Source organism: Narcine bancroftii, chromosome 8, assembly GCF_036971445.1.
Source record: "Narcine bancroftii isolate sNarBan1 chromosome 8, sNarBan1.hap1, whole genome shotgun sequence".
NCBI classification, from domain to species: domain Eukaryota; kingdom Metazoa; phylum Chordata; class Chondrichthyes; order Torpediniformes; family Narcinidae; genus Narcine; species Narcine bancroftii.
Window position 1 is genome coordinate 73,858,552 of NC_091476.1, and position 17,648 is coordinate 73,876,199.

Consider the following 17,648-nt stretch of genomic DNA (forward strand, 5'->3'; position numbering starts at 1 on the left):
GTCTTGCAAATCACAGCTGTAATCTGATCAGATCCGTATCCCTGAGAGGGACAGGAGCAGGGGACGGGCAGGGGGAGGGGCATGTTGCACAAACGCTGAGCAAATGTTATTGCCATTGATTTCCAAGCGTATCCTCTGAGTAAATCCGGGAGGTCTGCAGAACCGCGGGGGGGCGGTACTAGGGGTAAAAGTGCTGGAGAAACCCAGCAGGGAGGGTCAACGATAGGGGGACCCGAGCCCTTCGTCTAGGTCTGAACAAAAAGGAGGGAGGAGGAGGAGAGAAGGGCCCATCTGGTTCACGAGTCGGTACCAATGAACCGACAAACTCCGGTCCGCTTTGAACAGTGGGAGGAAAGCGGAGCCTTTGGGAAAACCCGCAGACACGGACAGAGCCTTACAAACTCCTTACAGACAGCACGGGATTGGAACCCTGGGTCCGCTTGCTGGCGCTGTAACAACGTTATGCGAACCGTTCCATCACAGCGTAGTGCGGGACTGATGTAATATTGTATTAATTGTGATTTCTTGCAATCTCTGAAGAAAGCATCTTTGTTAAAGGCGGTGAAAATTTAACAAATTGCCCACGGGGAACCCATCCCAGTGCTTGAGGAATAATGTGAGAAATAAACTTTCAACAGAAGCCACTGACGCAGTTTCATCTCCACCACCAATTCTCTCATTGTCACCAAGAAGGGATGGCAGTTATCTGGAGATTTCGATAGATGTGGTCACTGGAGAGGCCAACAACCCTCGAGAATCTGGGACCAAACAGGCGCTCAAATTGGCTCCCCATCCATCTTCCCCCACCCATCAAACACTCCCTCCCCCCCACCACCAGTTTACAGTAACTAAAACAGTGCGGAGGGAGCTTCACTCTGTGTCTGACCCCAGGAGTGTGTGATGGGACAGTATGGGGGGAACTTCTCTCTATGTCTGACCTGGGAGTGTGTGATGGGACGGTGTGGAGGAAGCTTCACTCTGTATCTGACCCCATGAGTGTGTGACGGGACAGTACGAGGGGAACTTCCCTCTGTGTCTGACCCTGGGAGTGTGTGATGGGACGGTGCGGAGGGAGCTTCACCCTGGGTCTGATTAGCCATTGGAGGATGAATGAATGTTGAATGATCTGAGGTCGGGATGTCCTCAGGGATGGAATGTCGGGAAGGAAGGAAAGAGCAGAGGGGGTCATAGGTTACAGGACAAATCAGGACAATGTTCACCTGTTTGCTTTTGCTTGGCTCCACGACCTTGGCAATGGCCCAACATCAAAGACACGTCACTCTCCAAAGTCCATGGTTTCTTCTCAAATATCAGTTGTCATCAAGTAAACATTTGATGGCTCTTGGCTTGTACTCATTGAAATTTAGGACAACGACAGGGGGATATAAATTTATAAATAGACGTACAGCGTGGTAACAGGCCCTTTCAGCCCACGAGCCCGCACCGCCCAATTTACACCTGGTACGTTTCTGTGGAAACCTATGCAGACATGAGGAGAGCATACAAACTCCTTACAGACCGCGCAAGATTCAAACTGCGGTCACTGGCGTTGTGACAGCGTTTCACTAACCACGTCGCTGACTGCATCACTCTCGCTGAAACAGTTTGAATGTTGGAAGGGACGACAGAGTCGATGTAGAAAGGTCGGTTCCCCATGGGTGGGAGAGTCCAGGACAAGGGGGCACAACTTCAGGATGGAAAGATGTCCACTTAGAACAGAGACGTGGAGGAAATTTCTTCAGCCAGAGGCAGGGAATCTGTGGAATTTGTTGCCACAGGTGGTTGTGGAGGCCAGGTCATTGGGTGTATTTAAGGCAGAGATTGCAGGTTCTTGTTTAGCCAGGGCATCAGAGGTTAAGGGGAGAAGGCCGGGCAAGTGGGGACTGAGTGGGGAAATGGATCAATCTCTTACTGATCCCACTGCCATACTCTCTCCCCATGGCCCCCTGTCAGTCTCCACACTGATCCCTCTGCCCCATTCTCTCCCCACACCCCCCATGTCACCTCCATACTAATCCCACTGCCCCACTCTCTCCCTACTGCCCCCGTGTCAGTCCCACACCGATCCAACTGCCCAAACCCACCCTTACAATCAGGGCAGCTGGCAATTTCATACACTAGGAGGCAGAAACGAGGGGTCAGGACACCTGCTCCCAATTGTGCTTTGCCATGAAATGCTTTGCATTTTTGAACTGACTGGAGATGAATCCTGGTCTGTCGGCTCTGTTACAGGAAGGTGTTGGCATGGAATTGGGGCCAATCATCAAATTGCCTCATTTAGAGGGCAAAATTTTGCAAGACGGTTTCAGTCCCAAGGTCGGCCTGATAGGGGGAGATTTTGTGGAGAGCAGAGTGAGGCCATGAGATTAGTCCTGCCTTCTGTGTGCACATCAAACAAAATTATCAAAGATAAGCGATCAGGGGCAAAGTTCTGTGAGACCAGCTCACGTTCTATTAATAACACAGGTTGCTGAAACCGAATGCAGACCCCCCACTCTGAAACTGGACAACCAGACCACCAAAGATGTATTAGAAATTCTACAGCAGTTTTAGACATTTCTGACCTCAGTATCCAGTTTGTTTGTTCCAAGTTCCAACAGTGAAATCACACAGGTACAAGCATTTACGCACTCAAGCGTGCAGGCACGCGCAGGCAGACAGGCTTGCGCAAACAGACACACGCAGACACAGGCATGCGCAAACACACATGTAGACACACACAAACAGATACATGCAGCACATACACAGACACACGTAAAAACAGGCATGTGCAGACACACGCAAACAGACACAGGCAGACAGACACGCGTAGACATGCAGACAGACACACACGTAGAAATGCAAACACACACATGCATAGACACACACAAACACAGACACACAAAAACATGCATACACACAAAAACATGCATAGACACACACAAAGACATGCGCAGACACATGCACACACACGTCTACCTCCTTAACCCTCACATGCATAGAAAAATGAGCACAAAAAAGACACAAGTGCACAAAGATCAAAACACATGTGCCCAAATGTAGCCCAGAGAACGCAAGTACAGAAACGCAACTGAACACACCAAGAGGTCACGGCTCACACAAACTCAGACACATGCCACTGGGGGAGACAAAGGCATGTCCAATTTCACAGGGAGTTCCACTGCAGTCTCCACATGCACCCAATGATGGGGACATGGGGGGGCAGGTGTTGCGCAGAAGGGAATGAGATGGGTATTACCAGGGAGGAGGGCAGAGGTTAGCAGACAGCAAGGACTGGGAAGAGCAATGAGACACCCCCACCCCCTCTCGTCTCTGGCTCAGAGAACTGTAGAACATTAGAAACAGGCCTGTCTAGTCTGTGCTGAACCATTTTTCTCCCTTGTCCCACTGACCTGCACGTAGTTCCCCCGTACCCCTCCCATCCACAGACCTGTCCAAACTTAAATGTTAAAATCAACCCCGCATTCACCACCTCAGCTCATTCCACACTCTGTGGGAAGAAGTTTCCCCTAAACCTTCCCCCTTGACCCATGTCCTCTCATTCGTATCTCACCCACCCTCAGAGGGAAAAGCCGACTTACATTTACTCTGTCTGTCCCCCTCATAATTTTAAACACCTCCATCAAATCTCCTCTCATTCTTCAACACTCCAGGGAATAAAGTCTGTATCTGTTTAACCTTTCCCTGTAACTCAGTTCCCGAAGTCCGGGCAACATCCTAGTAAATCTTCTCTGTCCTTTTTCAATCTTATTGATACCTTTCCTGTAGTTTGGTGACCAAAACTGCACACAATTCTACAAATTTAGCCTCACCAATTACCATAATATCCCAACTCCTGCACTCAATACTCTGATTGATGAAGGCCAATGTGCCAAAAGCTCTCTCTACAACCCTGTCTGCCTGTGAAGTAAAGCACAAACGTTTGCAGACACCGTGGTTGAAGTAAAACCACCAAATGCTGGAGAAACTCAGCAGGTCAAACCGTGTCTTTTATGGAGCCAAGGTAAAGTCACATAACCAAGGTTTCTGGCTTGAGCCCGTTGTCAAGGTAAGCCTGAAAAGTTGGTTATGCATCTTTACCTTGGCTCCATAAAGTATACAGGCCTCACCCTCTTCACTCTGCTACCATCGGGGAAAAGTCTGGAGACAAGTACCCGGCTTTTCCCCCCCCCCCCACCCACGCCATCAGATCCCTGAATGATCAATGAACCACCAACATTGCCCGACTTTTCGAGCACTATTTTGATGAGGTGGTTTATCTGAAATATTTGCTCTGAAGAGCAAATTGCATGACAATAAATTCTAGATTCTGTTTGACCAGCTGAGTTTCTCTGGCTTTGTCTTTTTATGATCTACCTGTAATTAGGGAATTATTTATCTGTATTCCCAGTTCTTGAGAGGCCTCTCAGCCTATTAGGCCAGGGACGAGGCGAAGGAGGTGGCGGAACTCACGGACATAGCGAAGGGCGCCTCCCGTGTGCTACCTTTATGCAGGAAAGGGCATTTACGTGCATTTCCCGCTCAATAATATACACAATCTTGGAAGTGCATAAAAAAATAGATTCAAAAAAAATCCCTCATACACAGGTAGGCTTCACGGGCCAGAAGGCCTGCCACCCACCCTGTCTACTGTCCTGGAAGGCCTTCCTAGGGTCCAGCATGGTGGGTGAGCACTGGGCCGTCATCCAGGTCGACGGCGTCTTCCCGCTGGAGCTTGCATTGGGCCTCGGCCAGCGCCCCCTCCTCGACGGGACGGTAGACGAAGTAGTAGTAGCCGGGCCCCCCCTGGGCCTGCAGCTCAGCCTGGATGAGGCGGGGATGAATGTGGGCAGGTAGGGCCCGGCACCGGTCATCCACCACCAGGTACAGGCCGTGTTGCCGATGGTTGGCCACCTTAAACTTCTCGGCGCACAGCCGGCACAGATCAGCTGCCGTGTCAGATTGCTCCACCACCAGGGTCTTGGCCGTGCAGCCGTGCTCGGGATCCTGGTAGGCTACGCGGACAAAGTTCTGACCAGGAGGGAGAGGAAGAATTCGGATCAGCTCCAACTCAGCTTGGATGGCACGCTCCTGATCCAGTTAGTTGCAACCGCGGCAGAGGAAGATCCCACAAACTGGGGTCGGAGGGTAGTTAAAAGCCCCTGTGATGCTCCCTCCTCACTGCCCCTCCCTCCTCACCCCTCAACTCCCACCCTCCTCATGCCCTCTCTCCTCACCCCCTCCTTCTTCCCCTCCCTCCTCAACCCCCTCCCTCCTCACCACCCTCCCTCCTCACCCCTCACCACCCTCTCTCCTCACCCCTCTCCACCCTCTCTCCTCACCCCTCTCCACCCTCTCTCCTCACCCCTCTCCACCCTCCCTCCTCACTGCCCCTCCTCGTCCACCCCAGTCCCATTCGTCTCTCTTCACCTCCCCTCTGGGGATTTTCCCCCCTCACCCACACACCAAGGAGTCCAATTAACCCTGTACATTGTAGGAACAACTCACCCAGTCACAGGGAGAACATGCAAACTCAACACAGACAGCATCCAGAGTTCTGTGCGGCGGCTTCCCGCAGCGCACCAGGCCTCCTCCCCCCCCCCACCTCCCCACAAGCCCCCTCGAGACCAGGCTAGTCAAGGCCTCCACAGGCCCTGGAGGAGGCTTTGGGCTTTTCCTGTCAGAAGGAACCATCGGGGTCCTCGAGCAGGCCAGGACTGAAGCTCTCTGTCCCCCCCACTGACCTGGAAGTCGCTGGCTGAAGGCATGGGCTCACACATTCTCCGTCTATGGTGCCACTGTTTCAGGGAGTGTCTGATCTCGCTAGTAATCTCCAAGGTCGGCTGAGTGTTATGGTAGTTCTGCAGCTCGAACATGCTCGTGTAGAAGCTGACGAGGTAATAACCACCTGCAGGAAGGGGTGGGGGTTAACACCTCTTTGGGATACAGAGCCACCTCGTTCCTAGTTGACGAGGGCCGTTCAGGACTCTCCTTCCCTCTGACCAATAGTATGTATTGAGAGTTGGCAGTGTCAAGGAGAGGATGGAGAGGCCATGGTCTCCTTCCCGAGTGGGGGGAGAGGGATGAAGGCAGCTAGGGCTGCAACAGACATTCGGCTCCTCTGCTCAGGGCCAGTCTGCTCCTGTTCCTCCCGGGGGGGTGGGGGACCCCAACCCTCTCTATGCGCGACAACCCTTCCTGCTGGGAATGTCTCTCCTCCACCCTACTCCCACGGCTGTCCTGAATCTCCACAGGACGTCCTGAAATGTTCCACCAGGTAGGGGCGAGGGGAGGTATTTGGAGGGTGGACCCAGATGGGGGGGGGGGAAGGGGTGAGGGAGTTTGTAGAGGGGTATGAGGGAGTGGGAGGCTGGCGGTAGTGAGGGAGTTGGTGGAGGAGAGGGAGGGTGTTTGTGAAGGAGGGGAAGGGGCGAAGAAATGAGGAGGAGGAGAAGGGGCGAGGGAATGAGGAGGAGGGGAAGGGGTGAGGGAATGAGGAGGAGGGGAAGGGGCGAGGGAATTTGTGGAGGAGGAAGGAGGCGAGGGAGTAAGGAAGGATGAGGGTGAGTGGACGGGGCAAGGGAGTTAGAAGGAGGGGAGGGGAGAGGGAGTTTGTGAAGGGGAGAGGGGTAGGGACAAGAGGGTTTGAGGAGGAGGGGAGAGTGAGTGAGGAGGAGAGGTAGGAGTGAGGAATTGTGGAGGAGGGGTGAGTGAGGAGTGGTGGTGGAATGAGGGTTTGTGGAAATGGGGAGAGAGTGAGGAGGGAATGAGTAAGTTTGTGGGGAGAGGGATAGGGACGAAAGGGTTTGAGGGGATGGGGAGAGTGAGTGATGAGGGAAGGGTAGGGGAGAAGAGGAGGGGTGGAGAGTGTGAGGAGGGGAGGGAGGGGTGAGGGAGTTTGGAGAGGGGTAGGGATGAGAGAATTTGAGGAGATGGGGAGGGGAGAGTGAGGAGGAGAGGGAGTTTGTGGAGGAGTGGGCCAGTGGTGAGGGAGGGAGGGAGGGCCAACAGAGAGGGCAAGGACGGAGGGAATGAGGTGAAGGATCCGAGCCCCTTTCCCCCGCTTTGTGCCTCCTACCTTCCCCGATCAGCTCGCTCTGGTCCAACAGCTCCATCATGTACTCCACCTCCAGAAGGAGATCAGGGAGGTCACACTCAGCCAGCACGTAGGACAGCGCCGGCAGGAACTCGTCCGCGCCGTATGGTTCCCCTGTAATGACAGAACACAGGCCCAGACAGTGGATCAGGCATGCAAACACCACACTCCCCGCCCCCCTAAGGGATCTGGGGGAGACCCTGCTTTCGTCCTCTCAGAGATAAGTACCTTGATCCGGGCCTGTGTCCTTGACAATGCTGAATTAATGGATTAAGATTGATAAACCCCCCCCCACCCCGGAGCCGGATGAGATATACCTCAGGTGGCTCTTGGAGGGGAGGGAAGAGATAGCTGGTGATGATCTTTGTGGCCCCCTTGGCCGTAGGGGAGGTGTCCCCATGTTTAAATAAGGTAATAGGGATAATCCTGGGAATTCTAGACAGGCAAGCCTTATGTTTGTGGTGTGCAAACTGTTGGAGAGGATTCTTAAGGATAGGATCTATGAGCATTTGGAGACGGCCAATCTACTCAGGGATTGACAACATGGCTTTGTGAAGGGAAGGCCACGTCTCACCAGCCTGACTGAATTTCTTGAGGAGGGAACAAAAGAAATTGATGAGGGTTGGGCAGTAGATGTGGTCTATGTGGATTTTAGTGAGGCATTTGGCAAGGTTCCCCATGAGAGACTCGTTAAGAAAGTCATGGGGCATGGGATCAATGGAACCTTGGCTGGGCAGGTTCAGAACTGGCATGCGGGTAGAGTAGCAGTGGACGGGAAGGATTCCGTCTGGAGGTTGGTGACTAGTGGAGGGGCCGTGGGGATCTGTTCTGGGACCCACCCACCCCCCAGCTCTTTGTGATTTTGGATGAAGAGGCGGAAGAATGGGGCAGTGAGTTTGCAGATGACACAAAAGTTGGAGGGGTTGCTGAAGGTTACAACAGGAGGAAGAGTTGGGCAGAAAAGTGGCAGATGGAGTTCAATCCGGATCAGTGTGATGTGATGCATTTGGGAAGGACAAACCAGAAGGCTGGTTGGTTAATGGTTGGTTACTTGTGCGTGTAGATGAACACAGGGACCTTGGGGTCCAAATCCATACAAATCCCTTAAAGTCGCAGCCCAGGTTGATAGGATAGTTAAGGAGGCCGATGGGACGATGGCCTTAATTAGTCAGGGGATCGAGTTCAGGAATCGAGAGGTCATGTTAAAACTCTATAAATCTCTGGTGAGACCCCACTTGGAGTATTGTGTCCAGTTTTGGTCACCTCATTACAGGAAGGATGGGGATGCTGTGGAGAGGGGGCAGAGGAAATTCACCAGGATGTCAACTGGATTGGGAAACAAGTCTCATGGGGCGAGGTTGGCAGAACTGGGACTTTTCTCTCTGGAGTGAAGAAGGATGAGAGGAGATTTGATAGAGGTTGACAAGATTTTGAGAGGCGTAGACAGGTTGGACAGCCAGAACCTGTTTCCCAGGCGGGATCAGCAAACACCAGAGGACGTCTGTACAAAGTGAAGGGAGGGAAGTTTAAGGGAGATGTCAGGGGGAAGTTTTTTTTAAAAACACAGAGAGTTGTGGGATCCTGGAAGGCCTTGCTGGGGTGGGGGGGGGGGGGGGGGTGGTGGAGGCTGGAAGAGAAATTGAGGGTTACGGGTAGGGAGGGGTTAGTTGTTCTCTTGGCAGGTTTTTTCATGGGCTGACACAACATAATCGTTGAAAGGCCTGCACCATGCTGTAATGTTCTGAGAGCAGGGGATTGATTAATTAGGTGGTGAGAGATCAGATCTTGTTGAAGTGGAGCTGGGTGAGTTTTCCTGAGAGACAACGTACAGGGACAACATACAACTGTAAAGGTCAACGGCATATTGGTCTAGAGGCTGGGGGAGCCCACACCTCGAATACAGTTGTATTCTCCTTGCCCGAAAAATGGGGAACTTTCCACAAATAAGACACCACGCAGATCTATCAGACTGGTTCCAGGGTGTCAGGGCTACCTCATGGTGGATGAGTCCAAATGGGGTTGTGAATTCACATCCAGAGTATGAAAATAGAAGAGCAGGGAGGTGATGTAAAGGCTTTATCAGGCCCTGGTGGGACCTCAAGTGGAGCATTGTGTTTAGTTATAGTCTCTCCATTACAGGGAGGATGTGGAAGCTGTGGAGGGGGCAGAGGAGATTTACCAGGATGTTGCCTGGATTGGGGAACAAGTCTCATGAGGCAATGTTGGACTTTTCTCTTTGGAGTGAAGAAGGACGAGAGGAGACTATCAAGGTTGTCAAGATTCTGAGAAGTGTTGACAGGGTGGACGGCCAGCACCTTTTTCTCAGGGTGGGATCAGCAAACCCCAGAGAACGTCTGTTCAAAGTGAAGGGAGAGAAGTTTAGGAGTAAGTTTTTACACAGAGAGTTGTGGGGGACTGGAATGCCTTGACGGGGGTGGTGGTTAAGGCTGGAACATTAAGGGCGTTTAAGAGACTCTTAGGAACGTGAATGGAAGAAAAATAGAGGGTTTCATTTAAAAAAATATTGGTATGAATATATGGGTCAGCATATCGAGGGCCTGACCAGTTTTGTAGTCTTCTATGTTCTATGAGCAGTGATCTTCCACCCTCCCACCACCACCCCCTCCACCCCCACTTCCTCCGCATCGGGAGCAGAGAGATCTGGAGCATGGCGCGCATCCAGAACATGACAGGAGCAGGCCGTCAAGCTTGCTAGTCCCTGGACAAGGACTCAGATCGACCTGTCAGCCCATTCCCAGTGACCCTCAATTCCCCACAATCATTGAGGAGCCCACCACCCTTCGTGGAGCTTTACTCGGTGTCTGACCCCGGGAGTGTGTGACGGGATGTTGTGGAGGGAGCTTCACCCTATGTCTGACCCCTGGGGGTGAGTGATGGGACGGTGCAGAGGGAGCTTCACTCTGTGTCTGACCCCGGGGGGTGAGTGACGGGACGGTGCAGAGGGAGCTTCACTCTGTGTCTGACCCCAGGAGTGTGCGATGGGACGGTGCAGAGGGAGTTTCACTCTGTGTCTGACCCCAGGGGTGAGTGACAGGACGGTGTGGAGGGAGCTTCACCCTGTGTCTGACCCCTGGGGGTGAGTGATGGGACGGTGCGGAGGGAGCTTCACTCTGTGTCTGACCTCGGGGGGTGAGTGAAGGGATGGTGCGGATGGTGCGGAGGGAGCTTCACTTTGTGTCTGACCCCGGGGGGGCTGAGTGATAGAATGGTGCAGAGGGAGGGTCAGACAAACCTTGTGATGTCTGCAGCCACTCGTAAACCACTTTGCAGACTTGCAGCAGGTAGTGCACCTTTTTGACAGGGGAGTAGGCCTTCTGCATCCGTCTGAACTGGAGCTTGATCTTGTCGAGGGTCCCAGGGTCCAGGGGACTGACTCTGACCTCCAGTCTGAGGCTGCCTGCTTGTCGGCACTGCTGGATGTTGTCCTGCAGCTGGAGCAGTGAACCGTCTGCGGTGTGGAACTCTCGCAGGCTGCAGTACACGGTGTGTTTCAGGGGCTTCAGTACACACTTGTGCAAGGCCATCTCCAGGACCCAGTCTGTGGGGGGGAGCAGGGAAGGGTGGGGGTGGGGGGAAGGGCAGGGGGCGCACAGCGTGAGTGGAGGTGGAGTCCCATACACCAGTGAGATGTTCAGCAGGAGAGAGGGGGACCCTGGTCTGTTGCGGGAGAGGGGGACCCCAGTCTGTGGGGAGAGAAACCCTGGCCTGTGGGGGTGGGGGTGGGAGGAGAATTAGAGAGTGGGGGGGAAGAAAGAGGGAGGAGAGAGAAGGGGGAGAGAAAGCAGAGGTGGGGGGGGGAGAAAGAGAGAGAGAGATAGAGGGGAGACAAGTTCTCAAGTGTGGGATAATGCTCCCTCGCGGAGAGCATCAGGGCCTGGTGGCGAGGGACAGAGCTCACCAGAGAGGGACAGGGCTTACTCGAGAGGTACGGGGCCTTCGGGCAAGGGACCAGGTCTACCAGAGTGGGTCACAACCTACTGGAGAGGGATGGGGCCTACCAGAGAAGGACGAGGCCTATGAGAGAGGGGCAGTGCCTCACATGGAAGGACGAGATCTATCAGATAGCAACGGGCCCTTGCGGTCACCCACTCACCTCTCTCCTGCTCCTCCACCAGCCCCAGGACTTCGGCCTCCAGCTCAGTGCCGCCCGCCAGCACCCTCTTCGCGCAGCCGATGAACTGGCGCACCGACCCTAGCAGCTGGCAGTTGGTGGTCCACTGCCCTCCGCCCTCCCTCACCTGCCCCACGTAGTCCTGAATCAGGCGCCCGAAGGAGGTGCTCCGGTCCCGGGACCTCTGGACCACCGCCCTCGCTAGCCTGGTCTCGGGGCTGCTGAAGATCTTCATCGCCCAGCCCATCCCATGCCCGCCCTGCGGCCTGGGGGGCAAGGTTCGAGGGTCCTCCTCCTCCTCCTCCTCCTCATGGCTGCTGAAGGAGTGGTTGGTCAGGCCCCTGACGAGGCGAGAAGGGGCCCGCAGAGGTAAGCCTGGAGCTCGTTCATCCTGTGGGCTGCCCAAGCGGGCCTCTGCCGGTGGGGCCAGAGGTCGGCTGGGCTCTGCCTGGGCCGGCACCCTATAGGTCTCGCTGTCAACTGACCGTCCCCAGGCCTTGTTCCTGATGCAGGAGGGGGCCGTGGGGTCCAGCCGCGGAAGGTTGTAGGAGGCCTCGCCAGAGCGAGGGGGAAGGTCCTGGCCCGGCGTGGGGTCTGGCTCTGGGCCGGGGGCTGGGGCAAGAGGGAGAGGAACAGGGGGAGGGGGCTGGGAGGGAGGGGAGAGGGGGCTGGAGTTCTCAGTGGATACCCGCACCTTGAAGCTCTTCTGAAACTGGCGCCGCCGCCCGCTGGAGAAGGGGGCCTCGAGGCCAAAGAGGGGATTGAGGAAGCAGAGGGCCCCGTTGGGGGTGGTGAAGCACACCTCCCCCGGGGGCCGGGTCCGCAGGTGACCCACCTCCCTCTCCAGACCCTTGGGACCCCCACACTTGGTGGCAGGGACGTCGCCCCCCTCCTCCGGCTGCTGCTCAGGGGCCAGGTGGATGTTGAGGGTCGAGTTCCAGAACTCTGTGGGAGGGAGGGAAGTTGAGGGGGGTTGGGAGGGAGGGGGTTGGGAGGGGGTGAAGGGAGGAGGGGACAGGGAGGAGGGGTCAGTGAGTCCAGGGGGTCAACAAGGTCCTTGTCCCACCACCTCGAAGATCCAGCCCAACCCCACCCTCTCAACCCAACCCCTACCCACCTCCATCTAACGCCCACCCAATTCCCACCCATTCAGCCCCAACCCCACCCAACTCCCCTCCACAACCCAATCCTCATCCAACCCCCACCCTGCTCCCACCCACCCAACCCTAACCCAACCCTCACGCACTCAACCCAACCCCCACCCACCCAACCCCACCTCAACTGTCTGATATCGAACATAAGACACAGGAGCACGAGGCTGCCGTCCAGTCCGTCAAGCCCTGCTCTGCCATTCAACAAGATCACAGCTGATCTAATGATCGGCTCGTCTCCACCCACCTGCCTTTTCCCCATATCCCTTAATTCCCCAACTCAATAAAAATCTCTCCAACCTTGTCTTAGATCTATTTACTGAGGTCATCTCCACTGCTTCAACAGGCAGAGAATTCCACAGATTCCCCACCCTCTGGGAAAAGCAGTTCCTCCTCATCTCCGTCCTAAATCTACTCCCCTGGATCTTGAAGCTACATACCCTAGTTCTGGTCTCCCCCACCCATGGGAACAACTTACCTACCTCAATCTTATCTATGCCTTTAAGAATTTTATACATTTCAATGATCCCCCTCTCATTCTTCTAAATCCCAGTGAGTCCAGTCCCAGGCCACTCAATCTCTCCTCATAGGCCGACATCCCTCATCCCTGCAATCCACCTGGTGAACCTCCTCTGCACCGCCCCCAAAGCCAGTCCATCCTTCCTCGAGTAAGGAGACCAGATCTGCACACAATTCTCCAGATGCGGCCTCACCAGGATCTTGTCTAGTTGCAGTAGAACCTCCCTACTCCTAAATTCAACCCCTCCAGCGACGAAGGCCAACGTTCCATCTGCCTTCTTGTTACCCAGCTGCACTTGCCAACCAACCTCCTGCGATTCATGCACAAGCCCTCACAGATCCTCCTGCATGACCACCCACTGCAATCACTTGCCGCTTAAATAATATTCTGATCTTCCATTTTTCCTTCCAAAGTGGACAACCTCACATTGTACCCCATCTGCCCGACCCTCGGCCACTCATTTAACCTATCGATATCTCTCCGAGTTTCCACGGAGCGGCAGCAGAGAGTGGGTCCTTGGAAACCTCTCCCGGCGCCAGTGACCAGGGCTCAATAAGGAGTCTGTAAGGTGTTTGCATGGGTTTTCCCGAAGGCTCTGGTTACCTCCCACTGTTCAAAACGTACTGGGGGTTGTAGGTTAATGGGGTGTAAATTGAGCAGCACAGATTCGTAGGGCCGAATGGCCTGTTACCGTTTTGTATGACTGAATTTAAAAATAACATTTGCCTTCTCTTGATATTCCGAAATCTGGGCTGACTGAGCTGCATAGCACACGAATAAAGCTCATCACTGTACCGGGGTCGACACAGCAAGAAACTTTGCCCTGGGGGTGGGCGGGCACCAGGGATCCCCAAGCCCGTGTTGGCGGCAGAGCTTGTGGGAGGGACAGGATGGTTACTCACCGATGCCGAGGTGCGAGATGGTCTTCAGGTTCTTGTGGGAGCGGGCGCTGGCGATGGCCAGAGGCAGCTTCAACGTGAACGGGAGGATGTCTCTGTGGGGGGGGGGGGGGGGGGCAGAGAGAGAGAGAGAGAGAGAGAGAGAGGTGGGGAGACGGTGGGGAGTGAGAATTGCCTCCTCCATTCACCAGCTCCAGAGACTCTCCCGAACGGGTGCTCCCGGGGAAGCAGGCACTGGCAGTGGCGCAGGGCGTCTGACAGTCTGCCTGCGTCGCTGGTCGTTGCCGGCAGGGACGGAACAGGCGGGGGTGGAGGGGGATAAGGTATGGGGGAGGGGGAATAGGGAAGGGGTGAGGGGGAGGAGGAGGGAGGAAGGAGGTGGGGAAGGGGGAGTGAGGGAAGGAGGGGTGGCAGGAAGGTGGGGAGGGAGAAGGGGTGGGGGAAGGAAGGGAGGGAGAGGGAGAAGGGGGAGTGAGGGGAGGAGGGGGAGTGGGGGAGGAGAGGAGGGAGGGGGAAGGAAGGAGGTAGGGGGAAGGAAGGTAGGGGAGGAGGGAGGTAGGGCAAGGGGGAGTGAGGGGGAGGAGGATAGAGGGGTGAAGTAGGGGAGGGAGGGAGGGGTCAAGGGGAGGAGGGGCAGTGGGGTAGAGGAGAGGGAGGAGGAGGGAGGGGGGTGAGGGAAGGAGGAGAGGAAGGAAGGAGATAGGGGAGGAGGGGAGAGGGTGAGGTGGAAAGGAGGGAGGAGGAAGGGACTCACCTGCTGACACAGTAGAAGGAGATGAGGTGGAAAAGATCCTCGAAGGCCACGGTCGACCCTTCCAATGAGAAAGCTGAGAGAGGGGAGGGCAGGGGTCAGAGGTCAGTGCACACAGGCTCATCATCACCAGCGCACACCCCACACTCACCCCAGCGTAGCGCCAACCGCACCCCAGCGCAGATGCATACACACCCTAGTGCAGTCCCAGTTCCTCCCCAGCACATGCCGCATACACGAACCGATGCGCAGGCCCAGCGAAGGCGCGTGCCACGCACTCACGGGTGCTGCCGCTGTCCTCATTGATGAGGAAGTCCTGCACGAAGGAGGGGTCGCTGTGGTCGGGCACACGGACTGACAAGACCTTGCGCTGCGATGTGGCCGATGTCCGTACCAGGAAGGTCTGTAACAGGAGAGTGTGGGGGGGTGGGTCAGTGTTTAATCCCTCACCCCACTACCTCCCCCCCTCAGACAAGTCTCATGACCTCTGCCACAGACCCAGTCCGGCCCACGGGACATCTGTGTGGAACCCTCAGACCCAGTCACGGACCTGGATGTTGTGAGAATGGCCAAAAGCCCCCTTCAGAGCCTGCCCAACATGTACTAGGTTGCAAGGGGACAGACCACCCTCTCCTGCATCTGTGTAACTCACCGAGATCAAAGCCGTTCAGGGCTACAGATACCACCCCGTCCACCACTGGGGTAGGGTTTCCACCATCTCCAGGTGACTTGTCCCAGTGCAACCAGCTTTAGGTTTTACAACAGGACGTAGAGTTGGGCGGAGAAGTGGCGGATGCAGTTCAATCCAAATCAGCATGAGGTGATGCATTTGGGAAGGTCGAACCAGAAGGTTAATGGTCGGTTACTTGAGAGTGTGGATGAACAGAGGGACCAAATCCATAACACCCCTCAAGGTCACCACACAGGTTGATAGGATAGTTAAGAAGGCCGATGGGATGCTGGGCTCCGGTTTCCTCCCACTGTTCAAAATGTATTGGGAGTTGAAGGTTAATTGGACTTGTGGGACGAAACCATGCTGAATGTCTAAATTTAAATTTTTAAAAATTTACAGACAAAACCCTGCACTGCTTTTCACTTGATTTGTTGCTTGTGGAGCTATGCATGGGATATCTGTCTGGATTGTTCACAGATGAACCGCAATGACTGCATCTGGCAGTTGGGGAGTATGGAAGGGAAGGGAGTTTCTGGTTACTCACCCCGGGCTTTTCCCGTTGCAGGATGTGGAGGGATGTCGCCGAGTTCATGCTGAGCTGTAGCCACACGGAGTGGGTGAAGATGAGACGGTCCAGGATGCTGACCTTGGTCAGAGAGGGTTTGTGGCTGGTTTGCACGCAGGGAGGGGTATCAGGGGCATCGTACAGGGGTAGTCCAGCATACTGTGGGGGAGGGGGGGTCAACGAGGCATGTTGAAACCTCATCCCATTCACCTCCACAACCCTTCCCGTTCACCCCCCATTCCAATTCACCACCTCCCCACCCCCTTCCCATTCACCCCCACACTCCCCACAGACCCCACCTCTTCTGGGACTGTCCCCCAGTATATGTGGGACTCATCCCCAAGTGAGGGTCGGTGTGTTTGGGACCCGTTCTTCCCCCCCCCTAGTGAGGGTCAGAGTGTGTGGGACCCGTCCTCCTAGTGAGGGTCAGTGTGTGGGGGACATGTCCTCCCAGTGAGGGTCAGTCTGTGTGGGACCCGTCCTCCCCAGTAAGGGTGAGTGTGCATGGGACCTGTCCTCTCCAGTGAGGGTCAGTGTGTAGCACCCATTCCCCCCATTTTCTGGTTGGCCACTGAAGAGTGTGGAAGAACAGAGGGATCTGGGAACACAAATACATAATTCCCTGAAAGTGACATCACCTATAGTCAGGTTTGTAGAGAGAACTTTTGGCATCTTGGCCTTCATAAATCAAAGTATTGAGTACAAGAGCTAGGAAGTTAATGGTAAAGTTGTATAAGACATTGGTGAGGCCAAATTTGGAGGATTATGTGCAGTTCTGGTTGCCGAACTACAGGAAAGATATCAAAAAGATAGAAAGAGGGCAGAGAAGATTTATTAGGATGTTGCCCAGACTTCAGGGATTGAGTTACAGAGAAAGGTTAAACAGGTATAGACTTTATTCCTTGGAGTGTTGAAGAATGAGGGGAGATTTGATGGAGGTTTACAAAATTATGAGAGGGCTCGACAAAGTAAATGCGAGTCGGCTCTTTCCACTTAAATTAGGGGAGATAAATACGAGGGGAGATGGCTTTAGGGTGAAAGGGGAAATTCTTCACCCGGAGAGTGGTGGCCCACTCTTACATTTTAAGAATAAATTGGATAGATACATGGATGGGAGGGGTCTGGAGGGTTACGGATTGGGAGCAGGTCAGTGGGCTGGAGGAATGATGTTTTGGCACAGACTATTAGGGTCGATTGGCCTGTGCTGTAGTGTTCTATGGGATCAGACTGAGGCCCAAGGCCTCACGTTCACGAAGGGACCCAACCGCATCTCGGCCAAGAAAATCCCACACCAGTGGGATTTGCCCTGGGGAATTTTGCCAGACATTCCATGCAACTGGCTGTTCTGGGAACTGAAATGAACCACGAAGAGACAATTTTGGTGGCCAGATGGCAGTGGGTGTGAAGGAACAGAGTGGAGAGCCAGGAGAGGAAAGGAGGGGCTGAGTTCGACATGACCCAGGGCAGAGTTCTGTCATCGTTTATGAGTAAACACTTCCCAACGTGGGTGGCTCAAGGCTCAGATTAGGTTGCTGATTCCATGGCAACCTGGCACAGGCCTTGTCGCTCCCACCTCTAGCAGGTAACAACATGAAGGAAATTTGGGCCCGGTCTTCACCGCAAGACAGAAAAATTATCTAAACCGCATGAGAGTATGGCCAAATCCTACCTGGTGTGGGGCCCGTCGCTCCCCAGCGAGGGTCCCGGGGTGTGGGGCCCATCCCTCCCCAGAGAGGGTCCCGGGGTGTGGGGGCCGTCCCTCCCCAGCGAGGGTCTTGGGGTGTGGGGCCCGTCCCTCCCCAGCAAGGGTCCGTGGGTGTGGGACCTGTGCCCCCCCAGCGAGGGTCCGTGGATGTGTCTGTGTATGGGGTGGGAGAGAGGG

The 17,648-nt window shown here is 54.9% G+C and overlaps 1 protein-coding gene across 1 annotated transcript; it reads right to left on the bottom strand.

Annotated features, from left to right (window-relative positions):
- Window positions 1–2,417: 2,417 nt before the first annotated feature.
- On the bottom strand, window positions 2,418–17,648 carry LOC138740871 (ras and Rab interactor 2-like; the record flags this gene model as incomplete). Its single annotated transcript, XM_069894115.1, has 10 exons — window positions 2,418–5,010; window positions 5,724–5,887; window positions 7,058–7,189; window positions 10,329–10,634; window positions 11,190–12,152; window positions 13,781–13,872; window positions 14,532–14,604; window positions 14,811–14,931; window positions 15,746–15,925; window positions 17,436–17,648. Coding segments are annotated over 10 exons (2,607 nt in total), but the record flags the coding sequence as incomplete, so codon positions are not given.